The 19,741-nt window shown below is 51.0% G+C and overlaps 1 protein-coding gene across 1 annotated transcript; it reads right to left on the bottom strand.

Moving 5' to 3' along the window:
* Window positions 1–13,300: 13,300 nt before the first annotated feature.
* On the bottom strand, window positions 13,301–19,151 carry LOC120654833 (very-long-chain aldehyde decarbonylase GL1-2-like). The gene is made up of 9 exons (XM_039932496.1): window positions 18,945–19,151; window positions 18,607–18,830; window positions 17,531–17,769; window positions 17,205–17,424; window positions 16,431–16,821; window positions 15,772–15,879; window positions 14,297–14,503; window positions 14,096–14,206; window positions 13,301–14,022 (listed from the first exon to the last, which is right to left on the bottom strand). Exons 1-9 carry the CDS (start codon window positions 18,993–18,995, stop codon window positions 13,693–13,695), a joined length of 1,881 nt encoding a protein of 626 aa, XP_039788430.1. The 5' UTR covers window positions 18,996–19,151; the 3' UTR covers window positions 13,301–13,692.
* Window positions 19,152–19,741: the final 590 nt, after the last annotated feature.

The raw sequence follows: 19,741 nt of genomic DNA, 5'->3' as shown, positions 1-19,741 counted from the left end.
CTCTAAGGTTGTCTGACTCAACTGCATTAGCTTTTAATCTTGGCAAAATTTTATTAAAGCTAATTACTACAAGTGGATGAATTACCATAAACCCAGTTACATAGAAATTAATCAAAATTAATTATGAACTACTGAGAACCAAACCAAACCAAACCACCCGGGAAACCCCCCTAATCAAAGAAAGATAACCCCACTAATCAAAAGGAGGATCTGGGCCGCTCATGACCATGAGCACGGCTAGTATACCAGTTTTACACTCTGCAGAGGTTGCACATCTTTACCCACAAGTCGTGAGCTACGCTAGTTGTTCATCACACTTCCGTAGGTGAGATAACTAGCAAACTCACTACGAGGCTGTTACAAAGGACAACGTTGGTAAGGTATAACTGCTAAGGATTCAGGCTCCGCAACGATGGGGCCCTCCTCGAGGGGGTACACGATAACACAAACCAAGCGTCGCAGTGCAGGGACCATTGAAGCTCACCCTTCCTCTTGCCCCGTCGGTAAGTTACTCCCGAACCAAAATGACCTAATTAGTAAGCCAAGACCGTCCCATTCCAGTCTTGTGGTAGCGTTGTTGTCCCAGGTTGTCGCTCTATGAACCAGTTCTTATGGAGAGTGGCCAACCCAGCACTAAGCACCGTGCTGGCCCCCTAAACCATGTTTCTAGAAAAAACAATTTTAACGAGACGTGAGCCACTCAAGCGGGCCACTCCCAGAATTAAGTTGCATATACCATTAATCAAATTAATTAAAAAGGACTGAGTGTGTTATAGCGCAGCAACCTAGCACAACTAACCAAAATGCAACCCAAGGTAATTATATAAAGGATAAATGTGGCTAGTAAATCATTGTAGGTATACAATATTAAAATGCAGTATGAAAATGTATTTAAAAGTGATAGGTGGTGTTCATGTTATACTTGCCTTCCTCGAAGTTCTCATGCTACTCAAACTGCTTTGAAGACGGTGGCTGCTCCTCAGATGGATCAACGTCTACTCACGATCGCAACGCCAAAACAAGTCCAGCACATACACATACATGCAAACAAAGGCAAACACTAAGAAACAGTACAACAATACATAAAAACAGCAAACAAAACTAAGCTAGAACTATTCTACATGTTACAACGATCGCGTGGACATAAAGAACACCTAAAACGGAGCTAGAACGCAAAAACTAGGCTTAAAACAAGGTCTAGGGGCTTTTCTGCAAGAAAAACTAAGTTTCTAGGGGTTTTCTGCAAAAACCAGGGACCTATACATAAAAACTGAAAAGATCTGAGGGCTAAAGCGCTAAAACAACTGGGCTGGACTGCGGGTTCAAAATCTAAAAAGCTCAGGGGTCTAAGCGAATAAACAGGGCCTGGATGTAATTACTTTTACACTGGTTAGGACCGCGGGTTAATTCAGTGGAAACCCGGGGGCTCTTTAGAAAAACAACCACGGCGAAGGGGTATCTACGGATCTGATCCGTTGGATCGCGATCCGGTGACTCAGGACGAACCGATATCCAGATCTAATCTGGGCCACTAACTTCAGATCGGACGGACCAGGACAGATCCGACCGACGGCAGTGGCGTGGCTCGCCGGGGAACCATTCCTGCGGCGGCGCCTCGCCAGAGCTGTGTGTTTCCGGCGTTCCAGGGGCCAAATTGTCCCGGGCTTGGGTCGGGAATGCTCATCACGCCATGCGTGATCCACCCGCGGTCTAAGCTAGGCTCGGGGAGGCCTGTGAAGGTGAAATCGAGGGCGGGGGTGGAACTGCACGGCGGCATCGCCGGTGTGCGCGCGTTCGCACAACTCTGGGCACAGGAAAGTGTGTAAACAGGGCTGTGCGCATGTGTGAGGCTAACTCGAGATAGAAACGAGGCTGCGTGGGCCGGTGCGGTGCTGCAGGGTGTCCGCCACGGCGGAGCTGTGGTGTGCGCAGTGGCGGGGCGCCGACGTACGGTGTTCTGGCCAGCGGGGTGGCCTACGTGCCCAGATTCCCAGCACAACAAGACCAGGGAAGTGTGTGGATGCTCACCGAGGGCTCGAGTCGGGTTGGATCGGCGTACCGGGGTGACGGTGTTGAGGTCGTGCGGCGGCGCTTGATGGAGCTCGGGGGCAGGGTTGCTACAGAGGTGCTCTGGGCTCCTGGATCCCCTAGCTAGACTCAGGGTGGTCCTGCGGAACAGGGAAGGGGGTTAGGGAGGCTGGAAGTTCACTGGCGGTGACGAAATGAGACTGCGGATAGGGTCACCTGCGGTGGTGTTGGCTCAATTCCAGCCACTGGAGAGGCGGTGGTCGAAATTAGCCGGCTCGGGGAGCTTCCTGACGTCGGGGCGAAGATGTCGCGGGGGTTGGCAGAGGCTAGGGTGTGGCGGAGCGGCGTGGCCACGGTGGCGCAACGCACGGGGCACGGCGGAGCGGAACAGGGCAGCGGCTCTGGGGTTCTGGGTGGCGGTTGTGGTGGTGTGGTGCGCACGGGAGGGTCACGGGGCCAAAATAAAAAGGGAAAGGCCGGTGATCCGGGCGTGCACGCTCTCGGGGAGGCTACGGCGATCACGACCGTGATCTGCGCAGAGGGCAGATCGCGCAACGCCCGCGTGCGTGATCCCTGGTCTTGGCGAAGGAATGTTTCCAGAAAGGAAGGTACTCGGGCACTGCTGCGTGGGCCACGACCGGGTCGGGCAGTCCACGGGTAGCGAGGCATCGACGCTAGCAGAGCGTGGTCGAAGCTGGCGCAAGGAAGAAGAAAGGTGGAAGGGAGAACGCCGACAGGTGGGGTCCACGCATCGGTGAGAGAGAGAGATGGCAACGGTCGTGCGGGTGAGCGGGCTAAGGAAATGAGGGAGAGGGCTGTAGCGAGCCGTCGGGGTTACTTGGGCTGGGTTGGTTTTTTCATATTCCTCTGGTTTTCCTTTCCTTTTTTTCAAACTCACTCAAACTAATTTGAATTCAAATCTAGTTTGAATTCAAAACCCTATGCACTCAAATAAATAAAACTTATGCACCAGCATGAATGTACAAACCAGTTTAAACTTAGAAAATTTTTAATTACTTGTGAAAGGAAAATAAATTAAATGCAAGGCTAAGCATATAAAACTTTAGAAAATTAAATAAAGCCAATTAAATTTATTATTAAATACTGAAATTTAAATTGGAGTGTTACATTTTATGGCAGCAATCAACTTGGTAGATGGCGACGAAGACTTCCAAGATCCAAACGAGACGCTCAACCAGATCTCCACCGATGAGCAGACATCGGACCCCTTAGGATGAGGACGAAGCTAGAAGGAATAGGAGAAGGAGGATAAACCAGAAGCACGCCTAGCGCAGGCTGGACGCAGCTACACGTGCACGCGATGGCAAGATCCCCATCGACATCTGACCTCAAGACCTCAACAACGACTTCACTACAGCGGAAGACCTCGTCTTCAATACTCCCATCGCAAGTATCGTCGAAGCCACACCACTCCTACAGCGACTCCCACGGAACCCGAAAACCAATCGGGCAATTGAACTTACCAGGCAAGCAATCATTCAGCTGAACAAGATGTCTTCGCTCCATCGCTCTGCCTCCAGAACCGCATGCGCTGCCTTCCAAGCCAGCTACACTCCAGGCTCGGGCCCTACCCTGCGACCACCTCAGCAACAAAATGCACCCCACGCTGGACACCAGGAAGAATAAGAAGTTGCTGGGCTCAAGCGGCCTCGAGGCGATCGTCATGGAAGGAATCAGCGGCCGGCACAACCCGCTGTACAAGAGCAACCACCTCTTGGTCAAGGCCACAGGTATGTCGACACCAACTGTGACTTGCACAACCACATCAACGCAAGCCACGACGCCCGCACGATGATCAACCCTAGACGGCAGGAGCGAAACCTCGACAACTCCAATCGATTCCTGGTATTTAGTCACGACTTCGCCCACGCCGAGTACCCAAAAGATTTCAAGCCAGTCAACCTCTAGAAATATGATGGTAAGTAAGATCCAGTCCAATGCTTACACTTGTACTCGACTGCCATCAATGTTTTAGGGAGAGACACCGTCATGGAGGCTCTCTACTTCATGATGGCTCTGAAGTCGGCGCCACTCACATGGCTCCAAATCTTGAAGCCCAACTCCATGCACTCGTGGGAAGATCTCAAAAAAGTCTTCGTCGACAACTTCCATCTGACCAAATTTAGAAGGGTCAATTGCATAACTGCTCTTGTTTTGAGCTGTAACTGCACGTTTGCCCTTATTTTTTTAACTTTGCATGTTTGCCCCTACTTTTTGAATCTGAAGGTTCCACTTGCCCCTGTTCTATGAAGGAGAGTTAACGGTGTTAAGTACAAGCTGAAAAGACAGAAATGCCCTCAACATGAATGACCTAAGAATCGATCCGAATTTTTTGTGCAGACTTAATGTCCATTTATTTTGCAAGTATAATATTTGCAGATAGGGGACGGTATCTGAGTTCTTACATTTTGCGGAACGGTCCAAGCAGAGGAGCTTTGAGACCTCTCTGTCTCTCACCGTGGACCTCACCGTGCAGGCATCTCCTGTGCAAGACAAGGAAGATGGTGGCGGAGCTCCTCGAGGCCTACCCCACCGCTCCTCGCTGCTGCGGCCGGCCAGGAGGCGAGGGCGTCCATCCCGGCGCCGCTACTCCCCGCGGCAGCCGGCACCGAGGCCAATCCTGTCGCTCTCGCTGCGGCCGGCCACGAGGCTCATGCCACTGGCCCGGCGCGGCCTCCCCCTGCCAGCGGCTCGAACAGCACCGCGCTCCTCGCTGTAGCTCCCGCGTGCGGCCTGACAAACACTGCGCTCGCCGCCCCGTGGCCGACCGGGGGGCGGGCCGGCACCGCTCCTCCTCTGCTTGCAGCTAACCCAGCGCCGCATCTCCTCTCCCGCGACCGGCCAGGCGACGGCAGCTGTTCTGTACCGCAGCCGATCAGCCGCACGCGGCTGCCCAGGTCAGCGGCTCGTCCCCATGCCTCCCCACCCGGTGCAGCGAGCGAGCTAGAGATCTTCCTCCAATAGAGGGCGCTAGGCGCGGACGTGCCGGCCGCCTAACATCGTGCCGGTCCCCGACCGCCGGCCTCCGCGCCGAGCAGCGTCAGTCCCTGGCCGCCTCGTCCCGCCACACCCACCGCTCATGCCTGCCCGCTGTTGGGCCCGCCTCGTCCCCGCACCCGCCCGCCGGCCGCCCCCAGCACCACGACACTGACCGCCCCTAACCCTACTGCCGGTGCGTGTGAACAAGGGGTCACGAACAAAACAGAGGAGAATGGGAGGGGAGGAGTTTGTGTGATTTGGATAAGGGGTAGTATAGTCTTTTTCCCTTGTTTTCTTTTTTTATGAAATTTTTTTGGGACTATTATTTAAGTTCAGCTCACGGTGTTGAGAAACAGGGGCTAACGGTGCCTTCGATTTTAAAAACCAGGGGCAAACATGCAAAGTTGAAAAAAATAAGGGCAAACATGCAGTTAGAGCTCAAAATAAGGGCAGTTATGCAATTGTCCTAATTTAGAATGGTACTACATGCAAATTAAATTAGACAATTTAAATGGCAAATGCAGCTTACTCTCCTATCCATAAAGACAGATCAGATACTAAACATTAGACAACATCCATGCCCAAAATTGTTATACCTAGCTCCTGTCATGGGGAAAAAGACCCCTAAGTTGTTGCTACAACAAGAGTACATCGATCTTGGTCACGCGGCCATAGGGCCGAAAAATAAGAACACATAGTTGTATTTGGATCTAACTAAGTAACTATCATTATGCAAAACCTAAGCAAACACCAAGAACATCACACTTAACCTATTTGACCAAATCTACAATAACATTGCATGCAAACTCAATCAGATGAAACATGTTCAACTGCATAAAGTAAACAGTCATTGAGTCAATCCACCTTCACCATCCAAACCGTGATGGCTGATCTTTGACATGTTGTCCTAAACTTGGAAATGGCGAGCCAAAAATTACAGTAGAGCAACCACTAGACCTACCTGTAATCTCAGCCGGTAATGATAAAAACATAAATTAACCGATAACCAAAAACCAAACCGAAATACCTAATAATTGAACCAAAATAACCAAAATCGAAGAATTTGGTTACTAGTTTGGTTCCAGGTTTTAACTAACCGAAATAATTATAGTTTATTCAGTTCTAGGCCTCGGGTAAACGAAATACACGTAATACAGGCCCAATAGCAGAAAAAAAATCAGCCCAGCCTAATAACCTCCACCCTTGACTCGAGTAGCCCTAACCTTATCCTCCCCGAATGCCCCCTTCCTCTAAGACTCACTCTCAAACCCTATCCTTTTCCTATCTCAAGCCAGTGCCGACGCCCGCACCCTCCCTTCTGCCTGGCTGCCGCCCGCCGTCCACCCACAACCCTCCACCTGGCCACCGTCCGCCGGATGCTTGCATTCTGCTTCTAGTGTGTCAGCGGCCGCTCTCCAGGATCCATGCCTGCTCCTTCCCGGCTCCCTTGTAGCCGGCGATAGCCCCATCAACCAGCCTCCCTTGTGGCCGGTGGTAGCCCCCAACGACCGGCGGCCGCATCTGGAGGTCGCTGGCCAAGCACGCGCATAGGAGACGTGCCGACCTCCAGGTCGCTGGTCCCTCACCTGTTCCTCTTTGCGCGAGGCAACCCTAGGCACAGTTCATGTGCTCCTCTCTTGATCTATGATCCATGTTGAATCAATCCTTGTTGAGTCAATATGTGTTGAAGCGATCAGTGTTGGATCGATCTGTGTTCAATTGATGCTGAATTCCTGATGCATCTTGTTTCAATTTGATGTATATATGATTGAATCTGTTGATTTTGTTTTTGATCCATAGAGTAGTTGATTAGCTCGGTCATAACCAAAACCGAATTGAATTAACCGAACTCGAAATTGCTCGGTTCCTTTTTTTTTGAACCGATCGGTTCCGATTTTGTGGTAAATGAAGCTACTTCAAAAATTGAAGAATCGGTCGGATTGGTTTGGTTAGACCAAAGGCCCAGGCTGAGATACCACACCAACAATATTTGGGGGGAGCAGTAGGCAACTGAATTTCGATGAAACCAAGTGCTTCCTAGCACGCAACAATGCGTGATTGAATCTCCATACCTCGATTCAGAACCCAACAAAACAATAGGACAATTTCCCCCCAGAATCTGATCAAAACAGCACTCGCAAAATTGGGATGCTGCTCGAACAAAAAAAATGCCGGCAAGTTTGAAGGGAGATTCAAATGTTCCTTCAAAAGAGAGAAATAAAAATCCTTAGAAAAGGCTTAACCACGAATCGCCAGGCGCCGCTGATTAATTTGGGATCAGAGAGTCGTAGGTGTGGCTCGGTAAAGGACGAGAGCCGCACCTCATACAACCCGCTCCAGTTCGAGAAGGAAGGTCAATCGAGCTTCTAGAAACTGCCCTCCACAGTTCCCACTAGCATTTCTGGAAACCAAACCGCAAACAAAAAAGTATAACAAAAATTAGTGAGAAAATCCTGGAAGCAGAGTCACCCAACGAATCGTTGGTCGCCATAGACTTTGGAGTAGAAAGACACAGGGTGAGGTTCGATATGGCCACGAACTGCACCTCCTAGAGCCCGCTCCGCTTCAAGAAAGAGGCTCGATCGAGCTTCTAGAAACCTCCCCAGCTTTTCTCTGCCGACATTCCTGGAACCACATCAAAACACCAGTGTTGAAAGTAGCAATGCATGCTTGTGAGAAGCTTCTAGAAGATTAGAGAGTATGTATGAACCATGGTTGCCATGCTTTATGGTGAAATTTGGAATGCTCTAGAATCTAGATATTTGTATAGTTAGATAAGAGTGGGGAAAATTCTAGAGATACATATTTTGTAAAGGAGAGAGTGGAAGTTGCTACATGGCAGCACCACAACACCCATGAGCTTCTATAAATAGGGGTGTTCCCTTCCTCTCTTGTCATACCATGGTATAAGAGGTCTCAAGTAGGAGATGGTGAGGTTGTCATATAATTTAGTTGTGTTATAGTATGGTACACATATAAAGAGTGCAAGAGTCTTGTATTGTACTAAGTTATGATGAATAAAGAGATGAGTTTGAGTTGGTCTCTCATATTGTGTCTCGGTGAAGGTTTTTTCGGTGTAGTGTGGGTATAGAATTCACAGAAGAAATGGTATCACACTATCTTTGTACCGCTTCACGGAGATCGATGTCAAGGTTAGGGGTACTAATTTTAAAACTCCTCCGAGACCTCTTTCACCTCTGATCATTATAAAACAAGATTAGAATCAACATTATTATAAACTAATTCAACCCCCAACCATTCCAAAACATCTGAATTGCATCCCGAACCCCTACCCCACCCGCACCCCCAAACAGAACCCGATTGCACCAAATTAATGTACCTGGTCAACATCGAAGAATGGTTCTGTGCCGCGAAAGGCCTTGAAGTTGAACGAGTTGGGAAGTCTAGGGCTGCCTTCTTGCAGCACGATCTCCAAGTGGTTGAACCACGATCCGAAGTTCCGTGAGCTTCTGGTGAACAAACTAGAAGGCTTCATCCTTCCCAGTCATTAGGTCGGCGTTGGCGAGTGTGTCGTAGCCTCGTTGTTGACGACCAGAGCTTGCAAGCTTCATTGAGGGCAATGTTGTCCTTCACGAAGAAGCGCTGGTTCACATGGGTCTCCATATCCCTGGCGATGTGGCGCATTTCGCGGAGGGAGCCACCGTGGTGAGTCTTCTCGGCCATGCCTTCGAAGCTGGTGTCGGTGTTTAGCCGCCAAGCCTGCGCAGGGATACCCTTAGCAGTAGGATTGTAGGCAAGGGATCGACTAGCTCTGGAACTCGACGGTGCAAGGAACACAAGGATTTAGACAGGTTCGGGCCTCGAAGTGCGTAAAATCCTACGTCCTGTGTGGTTGCTTATATTGCCTTAGGTGTTGTTGTGTTTTGAGGGGGTCCATGCCCTCCCTTATATACTTTGGGGGACAGGGTTATATGAAAAATCCTAACCGAGTACTGTTGGAGTCCTACTACAACCCGGTCGGGTAGTTTCCTTGTACTTCAGTTAGTTTTACGCCTATTCGGGTAGTTACAAAAAAGGTAAGGTACATTCATGCGCTATCCCTTACTCTAGAACATTCTATGCCTATAAGCAGTCTCGCTGCCCTGTGTCTGACAGCTGGGCGACAGAAAGACTGTGAAAGCAGTATGGCTCGGAAAGATTGATTAATTAAGGTGTGAGGCATGAGTTACATATATAGGAAAGGATGGCCTAGGGTTTATAGAAACACCCCATAACAGGAGATCGTTGCCTAATCATATGCACACCTACCCTAATCCTATCAGGGTCGGCACATGCTGTACAGGCCCATGCAGCCAGGCGTGACTAGCGCCCATGAGTACAATATCCCTTGCTAACACGCCCCCGCAGTCTGGTCGTCAGTGGAGTGAACATTCAGACTGGACCTGAATTCCATGAAGACAGAAGACGACAGTCCTTTTGTGAAGATATCGGCGTACCGTGAAGACGTAGGAATGTGAAGTACGCGAAGGTCACCAACTGCAACACGCTGCCGCACAAAGTGAAGATCGATCTCGATGTGCTTGGTACGTTGATGCTGAACTGGGTTGGAGGTCATGTAGATTGCGCTAATATTGTCACAATACACCAATGTGGCATGACGTAGGGGAGACTGTAACTCACTGAGAAGCTGGCGCAGCCAGGATGCCTCAGCGACAGTGTTGGCGACGACACGATACTCAGCCTCGGCACTGGAACGAAAAACTGTGTTTTGACGCTTGGATGACCATGAAATGAGATTATCACCGAGGAACACCGCATAACCCAAGGTAGACTTGCGAGTATCCGGGCAGCTAGCCCAGTCAGCATCAGAATACACTGCTAGATCATCCTGTCGACAAGGACGCGGAACCAGCCCAAGGAGAAGAGTACCTCGAATGTAGCGAAGAATGTGCTTCAGCGCAGCCAAGTGAGGTTCCTGAGGATCATGCATATGAAGACAGACCTGCTGAACCGCATAAGCAATGTCAGGGCGGGTAAAGGTCAGATAATGTAGTGCACCAGCCAGACTCTGAAAATCCAATGCATCCTGAACAGGAGCTCCAGTAGCTGCAGAGGTCTTCGGATTGGTGTCAACGGGAGTAGAGCATGGCTTGCATTGCGCCATGCCAGCCCGATCCAAGATGTCTAGCTGGTGCTGAGACAAAAGCAGGCAGCCATCACGCCGCTGGACACGCATTCCCAGGAAGTGATGCAACTCGCCGAGGTCCATTGAGAATTCACGCTGAAGGGCAGAGATAGCGCGCTAGAGCATAGCTGTAGATGATGTCGTGAGAACAATATCATCCACGTATAGAAGCAGGTAGATGGTGTCGCCGCCACGGTGGTAAACGAACAGCGAGGTGTCGGTATTGGCATTAATGAAGCCAAGAGAAACTAGGTAGGAGGAGAAGCAACTGTACCATGCCCGAGGAGCCTGCTTGAGACCGTAGAGAGACTTGTTGAGGAGGCAAACAAATTGGGATGTGCTGAGTCCTCAAACCCGGCGGGCTGGGAAGCGTAGATAGTCTCGGTCAGGGTGCCGTGGAGGAAGGCTTTCCACGTTGAGCTAGTTAACAGCCCACCCACGGGACAGAGCAAGCGAGAGCACTGTACGGACCCTGGAGGGCTTCACCACCGGGCTAAAGGTCTCGTCGAAGTCGATGCCCAGGCGTTGAGTGAAGCCACGAAGCACCCATCGAGCCTCTTACCACTCAAGGGTTCCATCAACATGGAACTTGTGATTGAAGATCCACTTTCCAGAGACGATGTTGGCATGAGACGGGCGCGATACGAGCTCCCAAGTGTTGTTCTCCAGAAGTGCCTAGTGTTCCGCTTCCATTGCAGCCCGCCAATTGGGATCGGCAAGGGCGCTGCAGAACATCCGAGGAACTGGAGACAGGGGCGCCGCCTAGTACACGGATGGAAAGCGAAGCCTGGAGTTGGCGCGAGTATTCATCCCGTGGTCGTTCACGACCGAAGGGATGGGAACAGCGCCCTTGGGAAGGGCCGGCATGCTGGTCGTCAGGGGAGCCACCGTGAATGGACGGCGCGAGTAGACGAGTAGTGGTGCCGCGCGTGGCGCCATGCGCAGGTGTCGAAGAGAGCCAGACAGGTGGTAGAAGACCTTCTACACTTTGATTTGTCTCCAATGTAAGTTTTAGTGTATAATTTTATTGCACTATTATTGAGATAGAGAACTTAGTAAATGAGCTGTATGAGTGTCATAGGGATGAAACTCATATCTCGTCTCAAAAAACTATCCCTCCTCTCTCTTCATAGAAACCCTGCCATATCAGCAAATTTGCAGATATGGGATAAAAATTGAAATTAATAGTACATATAAAACTTTTTGTGAAACTTCCACTAAAGACTGTTCTAAACATCATATAATTTTTTTAGATAATGGAATTTTTCGGCCTCTATGGTTTAGCGTACACATCCTTCAATTATTACATTTTTCCTGCTTCAATAACTGGACTAGCAGGAGAGTCAAAAAGCAAAATTAAGCTTGACAAAGTCTATTATTGTGCTTCCATCCATGACTCGCAAACATTTCTAAGGTTATTATCTCCAAAGAAGTGCTGACCTTCATGAACAAATCCTTTGTCGTCTCCTTATGCTACAACATTGACCAAAATCGCAGCCAGTAGATCCCCTGAAAATAACCTGCATAAAGGATTAATGTTTAACGTTATCAAAGATAATATCATTTCGACAACACCATATTGCCCAACACAGAGCCGTTGTCCCTGTTAGAATAGTAAATGCCTCTTGTGCATTAAAATTTTGAAGTCAATTCCCAAGCATGTGGGTTAACGATCTAAGTGGGGTTAAACCAGTAGCAATTTGGACAGTTCTCTTGGTTACCTTTGCATATTGGCAATCGAAAAAGAGGTGTTTGATTGTTTCGTATAATAATCATATAATAATAAGTTGTTTATTGTCCCTACGATGCCTTGCCATTATTTCTCACTCGGGAAAAGATAATCCTGGGGTACCAATCATTCCTACTATGATGTTTGCATCATTTTTCAAGTTGAACAACACGAAGATTAACTCTAAAATATAATGCATAACTTTACAATAGTATATTTCAATTACGTTAACTACAAATAAGGAGCCTCCTCTTTTCTTTTACTTTTTTATTTCTTGCTAAGAAGCAATATACGATACTACCTAAGGTCTAGGTACCTTCTACAAAAGGATCTTCGGACATAGAAAAGTATAAGTTATTTTTATCTAAAATAAATTATATGTATGCTCTATAGTCTTACTTGAATTCATATATATACTTTGTACTACAATGTCATTCTTAAATTAGACCAGTCTTATCACATTTGTCAATTGTCACCGAACTTAAACCTCATTACTCTTCATACATAACTTCACGGGCGCGGCAAAGCGCGCAGCTCATCCTAGTTTAACATTAGGCATGCCGAACGGAAGCCTCGCACCCCTGTCGCGCTCCAAGCCTCCACCGGCGAGTGTGTCTTCACTTTGGTGGTGTGCTTGCCAAGCTGCCAAGTACAATACTTCTGTAGAGTGTGAACTTGCCATTTGAATTTGTGGTTCAAATGTTAATTTTGAAATATAAGTAATATAGAAATATATATTATTTTTTAAATATTAGAAAATAATTTCGCTTCCCTTTCTTTTCTTCTCCAGCCGTCCGGCCTTGACAATGGCAGTTGGCAGAGTCCTGAATAAAAAATGGCGCAAGCCAAGGTGAGCCATCAAGCCTGCAGCGAGAAATCATCCAGCTTGATTTCTCCATCTCCTTGAAATCATCCAACTCGATTTATCCATCTCCTCTTTGCTTGCTAGCTCGGTAGATTTTTTTGCTATTGGAAGAGAGCAGATAGAGCCTTTCCATCTTTGCTTGATTTGCTTTCCCACTTCACAGGTAGAGCAGGAGGTAGAGCAGATCGTTTGGACTTCAATAGGCAAAGGACTACCTTTCCTGCAATCCAAATACCAAAACAGGCCCAGCCCATCTGCCTTCTGGAACGGATTGTTGCCTTCAGAAGCGGAGGAAGGAAAGCCCGTCTGCCTACGCATCTTTTTTTTTTTTTTTGCCCCAATCCTTGTAAATCTTTGTAATACCGGATTCAATATTTTTATCAACCCATTCAATATTTTGAAAAGAAACAATTCAGTATGCTGAAATAGTATATGCTGAAATGTTGAAATGGTATATTGTATATGCTGGAATTACATATTAAAAAATTTGAACTAGTACGCTGAATTGTTGAAACACTAAATTAGAAGAATAAAAATATCATATCGTATCGCATTTTATAGCATCAATTCTAACAAATATTATGATTCAACATATTCTAAATTAAATATGCAGTTCGAGAGAAAAGTTCAATTCAATTTTTGAATCCGTTTCCCTTTCCTTCCACTCCCCTCCACTAGCGTCATGACACGTGGATATCCCCCAGTGCTGCTGCTTCAATTTTTATTTCTCCAATTGTTGAGTTTCAACTCATTTATATTAAATTTACATGGAAAATATTAGATTCCAACAAAAAGGAGACATGACGACTCTCTGAGGAAGTGGCGAGTCTTTATAAATCTTGGCCGGTCTACCCGCGCGCTCTCCTTTTTTCTTCTTTTACTGGCGTCCACAGTACATTAAATTAACGTACGGGGGCCAACCGATCACACGGGCGCGAGGCCGTGCTTGAGCGCCGCCTTCCAGACGACGTCGATGCGGTCGACGTCGATGGCGCCGACCTCGTGGTGGTCCCAGCCCTCGAGGAAGTGCACGACGCCGCCGGCGTGGCACGCGTGCACGACGCCGCGCTCCATGGTGTACTCGCAGGAGCCGAGCCCGCGCACGTCCTTGGGGAGCCGCATCGCCGCGAGCTTGCCGTAGGTGCAGTCCCGCCGGAAGCCGATGATGGGCGGCACCACGAACTGGTGGAAGTGCGTCCCCGGCGGCGCCCACCGCTGCTCCCGCGGCGACAGCCACTTGCCCACGATCCAGGTCTGCAGCAGATTCGATTCGATCAGCAAAGTTCCGAGCAGAGCAGTAGAGGTAGAGGCGGCATGGCATGCGCACCTTGCAGTTCTGCGCGGCCTGGTACTTGGTGACCTGCACGAGGTACTGCTGGGACTCCGGCGGCGCCTCCCGCTGGATCTTGAGGAACCTCTCCGACGACATGGTGAACATCTGGCGCCATTGGGAGGACCCGAGAATGCTTTAGGGAGGGATGGCGGCGATGCGTTCGTTTTCAGCTGGGATTCGACGAGATAGACGTACCAGGACCCTGATCTTCTTCCTGCAGAGGTAGAGCGCGATGGCCCTGCCGAGCTTGGAGGTGGCGCCGGTGAGGAACACCTCCCTGACGTTGCTGGGGACCTCCTTGAGGATCACGGCCGCCGTCAGCGTGTTGCCGTGCACCACCCGCACGCGCAGGTCCGGGTGCTTGTTCACGAACATGGTGCCGCCTCCGTTCAGCGCCTCGTTCTGATGATTGCGATGACGATACAGCACAAGACGAAGGAAGAAGGGGAAAAAAACAAGAACATTAGCCACGATTTTTGCCCGGCAGTAAAATCAAATTACCGCGTTGGAAATGGTGGGTCCTTCCGGTGGGTTTGCTTGTGCATTCGGCTTTTGCCATTCAATTATGTTACTGTTGTGCAGACGTGTTTCGAATCGGGTGAACAGAGCTTTTGTCTGTCACTCCTGTTGTGCTGACGTGTCAGGGGCACAGCTCAGCTAGACAGGTGTGCGGCGTGCCTGCAGCTGCTGCAGCAGGTAGCAGCAGCAGTGTCTGTCTCCATCCCCTCCTACAATTCTCTCACGACTCCAATCTGATTGGCGCGCAGGAACAGGGCCCGATCTACGGCCCCGCGCTGCGCCACATCCACACGGCCGGCCCATTCATGGTGGAGGCGTGGAGCACTGGAGCAGGAGGACCACCACCACGACCACCCACACCCACCACCACACATCCGGATTGGTGGATTCCATCCCACGAAACGAAACCAACCATGACCCGCGGGCACGCGGCCGCTCTGCCACGGCGCGCCTAGGCCCGGCTCGGGTGCTGGCGTCGCGGCGCGCGACTCGGGCACGGCTGCCTCCACCGCTGCTGCTGCTCTCCCATCCGTTCCCTTCCCCTGCCCTCCGCCGCCAGGAGCCGAGGCCGAAGGGGAACGAGGACCAGACCCCGGCCAGCATCTCATCAATGAGCCCTTGCCTGCTTGGCCATCCTCTCCTCCACATGCACGCACCACAGGGTGAGGGCAATGTGTTCGCCGGCTCAGCCACCGGCCGCCGGTGCACCCGTGTGTGCCCGCCCCGCGCCGGCCGTGCGTCGCGTCGCGTACCCGGTCGCGCGGTCGCGTGCCGTGGCCGGCTCGCCACTGCGGCCGGCCGGCCTTCAATGCGGCCACATGCGCGCACGATGACTCAACCCCGTCTCGTAATAATGGACGGGCACGGAAGGACGGACGGACAGATCATGGATGGAAGGATGGATGCTGTCGATATTCTGCTCAGCCACTGTGCTCGGCCAACCCAACCCATGCCGCGCGTGCCCAACGGCGACGCGCGCGTCGTCCGTGCCTGCACGCATCACGTGAGCACCGACTCGCCAAGTAGAGAAACGGAACCGATACAGCTACGACTATGTACTCGGCACGGCAGCAGTTAAAACCCTAGCAGTATTTTGTTCATTCCAAAAAGAAAAAGCAACCCTAGCAGTAAAAAAATGCCGGTGAGCTGACCTTGTTGAGCGCGGCGAGGCTGAGCACCTTGACGCCCATCCTGTCGGCCCGCAGGATGGCCAGCTCGATCTGGTGGTTGATGCCCTTCTTCGCCGCCGGCAGGAAGTACTGCTCGTGGCGTCGGCACGCCCACAAAACAAGACACAAGATTAGTTGGCAGGCAGACACTCGTCAAATCCGCCGGCGTACGACGCCATCGAATTCATGAATGATTTGACGCGACAGGCAATGAACGAACGGTCAGGAATGATCAAGATCAAATCCATGCCCGTGTTTGATCCTTGATCACTAATTTAGAGTATTAAATAAAGTCTAATTACAAAACCACCTCCATAACTCTAGTGTAAATCGCGAGACGAATCAAATGAGATCTTTGACCGCGTGATTAAAGAATGGTTACTGTAGCATCACTGTAGCAAAAAATCAATTAATTACCGTCATTAGATCCGTCTCGAAAAATTACACCCATTATTAAAAAAAATTTACAAATAGACTTCATTTAATACTCCATGTATGCGAGATTCTTTTCTTCGAAAAACATGTGCGAAAAATTTACTGTAGAAAACCAAACACCGCCCATGGTATAAATTTGCCCGTCGGCGTCAGTCGTCGTCCATGACCAACCCGGCCGGCCGGCGGCCGGCGGCGCCATTGCTTACCTGGAAGCCGTAGCGCGGGACGGACCACGTCTGGTGGAGGTGGCCGCGGAGGTAGTAGAAGCTGACGACGAAGGTCTTGGAGCAGCACCACATGAGGAGCATGAAGGCGAAGGCGACGGGCCAGAAGGGGAGCAGGATGAAGTGGTTGGCGAAGGGGATGGAGCTCAGCGACCGGAGCACGAACGGCACGTGCATCGACGACATGATGTCCACCACGTGCGCCAGGAACACGAACTCCGGCGTGCCCAGCGCGCCGCCGCCCGCCGCGCCGTCGTACGCCGCGCGCTGCAGCGCCCACGACCGCCCGTCCAGGGTGCCGAACGCCGCGTCCAGCGCCGGCATGAACAGGCAGAAGTTGCCGCGCCTCTCGCGGTGGTGCAGGCTCAGGTACCTGCACGCGCGCGTTGCATCAACAGAACGGAGCTGTTAGTCAGTTGCTGACGCCATTAATTCTAAGCTTCGTACTGCTACCAATCATCGACAGGTCGGTCAGAACAAAATCAAAAGGAGAACGATGCAACTTGCAAGTTTTTCCGATTTCCGTGGCAAGGGGTGGGCCCCACAGCTTTCTTGATTTCGGCCAGTCTTGTATTGGCCTCTTCGTAGCAGCTGGTGTCATCACGTGCGTTGCATATCCGGCGGTACACCGTTACCACCCAACAGGACATTTCTTCTCCCATCATGCTTTTTCTTTTTCGATAAAGCGATCATGTTTTTATTTTTCTTTTTTGCATTTTAGTACCACAACGAAAAAAAAATCTCTTTTATACTCACGAGGGCGTGTAGAGGATGTATCTGAGCGGGGGGAAGGCGTCGAACACCCTGGGCGACACGATCTCCACGTTGCTGTAGCCCATGGCCCGCAGGTAGTCGAACACGAAGGCGTGGCCGTACACCAGGCCTAGGGAGCCGTGGCCCACCAGGAAGGCGCCCGCGAGCGGGGCCCCCATCGCCAGCGTCAAGAGCAGGCTCTCCAGCGGCGTGCCGAACCCGGCTGCAACAAACAGCGAACACCAGCGGGTTTTATTGACGAGACGGCGGAGAAATAATGGCGCAATCATGCAGAGAAGGATTGGCGCAGAGGATCCCGACGGCCGGACCTGTCAGCGGCTGGGTGACGCCGGAGGAGTGGTGCGCTGCGTGGTAGCGGGCGAAGAGCGGGGCCCGGTGGAGGGCCCGGTGGGCCAGGTAGAAGGCCGGCTCTGAGAAGCCCACATGCAGCAGCAGGGCGACGGCCCACCCGCGCGGGTCCCACAGGCAGAGCTGCCGCAGGCCCGGGAGCAGAGGGCTGTTGACTACCGTGGCCCCAATCAGCGTTTGCAGCAGCAGAAAGTTGTCCCTGCAAGGTGGGGGCCGCACGGTCAGGGTCAAGCAGAGCTCTCAGGCTCATCAGAGCCTCCAGGTAAACGAAATTTTACTGCTGTACCACCCTGGACGAAGAATTACAGCAACAAATGATATGCGACAACTTTGGTTATTGACGTGCGGACAAGTCCGGTTATAGGGTTTACGCAGAGTACTGTAACATTTTTCATTTGGGGTGTTTAGTTGGTGAAAAAGTTTGGATTTGAGTACTGTAGTATATTTCGTTGTTATTTAGTAATTAATGTCCAATCTTAAATTAATTAGACTTAAAAGAATCATCTCATTCTAATCAGTTAAACTATATAATTAGTTATTTTTTCAAGTGTGTTTCATGCATGTATTCGAAAATTCGATGTGATGGGTACTGTAGAAAATTTTTAGGAGCTAAACACCCCGAGGTGAGAGCGAGATGGCAGTGAAAGGAGAAAGCTGCTGCTGGGAAAGAATAAAAAAAAAATCGGACCTTCAACTCCAGCTAGAAGCCTATAAACGACTCTGAAAATCAAGCTGAATATAGAAGATGCTACGAGAAGCGTAGAAGCTACCTCAACTGCTGTAGCTTACTCGTACGTGCAAGCTTCGAGTAGTTGCCATCAATACAAAGTGTGCCCGTCCAAACATTTTGAGTGAACCCCAGACTCCAAAGTCGTTTGGTGTGGCGCTGCGAGATGCCCATGCTACCATGCAGCTCGCAATCTAACAGCAGCCCCGAGAAGTGTAGAAGCGCTCACGAGGAGGCTACCCATAGCCAAAGGTAGAAGAAGACTACTCGTAGCTAGTAGTACCAGTACTACACGAGACACGTACTCACCAGTCCCACTCGGCGTCGATCTGGCGGAAGTCGACGCCGTCGGCGACGACGCGGCGGCGGCGGGTGAAGAAGAGCATGTTGCCGTAGGTGAACCAGAACTGGTAGGTGAGGCCGCGCACGGCGAAGAGCACCAGCAGGTGCAGCCACCACGAGCCCAGCGGAAGGCCCCCCTGCTCCCGCCATTCCTGCACCACCTTCCACACCAGAGCCCCGAACAGCACGTACTGCATATATACACACCAAACATGTCAAAGAACTATATATATAGACATATATGTATATATATGGACATGAAGACGGCAAAAAAAGGGGGGAAGATCGGAGCAGTAATCATTTGCCTTGTATTGACCGAGGCTCGCCCATGGCCAGGAAGAGAGGGGCGGCGCCATGGATTCTGGTCTCGAGAGATCAGTGCCGAAAGAGGCAACGGTGTCTCTGTCCAAGGTACAGGATCGGAGGAGGTCCGGGGCGAGAGAGAGGGAGAGAGAGACGGAGAGAGTGTGTAGTTGTGATGCGCTTGGCTACTGCCTTCGTCTCTCCTCCGCGCTCTGGACGCCACACCCTGCCTACTTATAAGCAGAGCAGAGGTGGCCAGCAGCAGCAGCAGAGGGGGAGGAGGGGTGGTGTCGGTGGGCAAAACAAAGACAGCGACCCCCGTCCCGGCCGGCGGGGCCCGCCTCGCAGTCGCAGGTCGCGGCGGGGCTCGCCGTCCCGTCACGGCTCCCGCCGCGCCCCCGCGCGGGGAAGGAAACATGTCAACGAGACCGCGTGTCGCCAGCAGGGAAGGGCGCGCGCCGCGCGGGCCTTGAAGGCGCCGGTGCACGTCCGGCAGCGGGATTTCCCTGCCATTAATCCCAGCAGCGGAGCAACCGTCCTCGCCGCACGCCGCATTCGTCATGGCTCCTCCGGTTGTTGGCAGCTCTGCTCGGAGCTCGCAAGTCGGAACGCTCCGGACCGCCGGTAATTGGCGGTCAGACGCCTGTTGGGTTGATCATATCAGCAATCATGTCAGCAATAAGCATAGTAACAGCTGTAATTAGTAGCTGTCAAAGCACAAGTCCAATTTGGACTTAATTGGACTTGTGCCCTTTGTTGGAGGGCCCTATAAAACCCCAAAATGTGTTGTCCCCCATGG

This window comes from Panicum virgatum, chromosome 1N (assembly GCF_016808335.1).
Source record: "Panicum virgatum strain AP13 chromosome 1N, P.virgatum_v5, whole genome shotgun sequence".
In the NCBI taxonomy this organism is placed as follows: domain Eukaryota; kingdom Viridiplantae; phylum Streptophyta; class Magnoliopsida; order Poales; family Poaceae; genus Panicum; species Panicum virgatum.
This window is presented reverse-complemented; position numbering and strand designations above follow the sequence as displayed.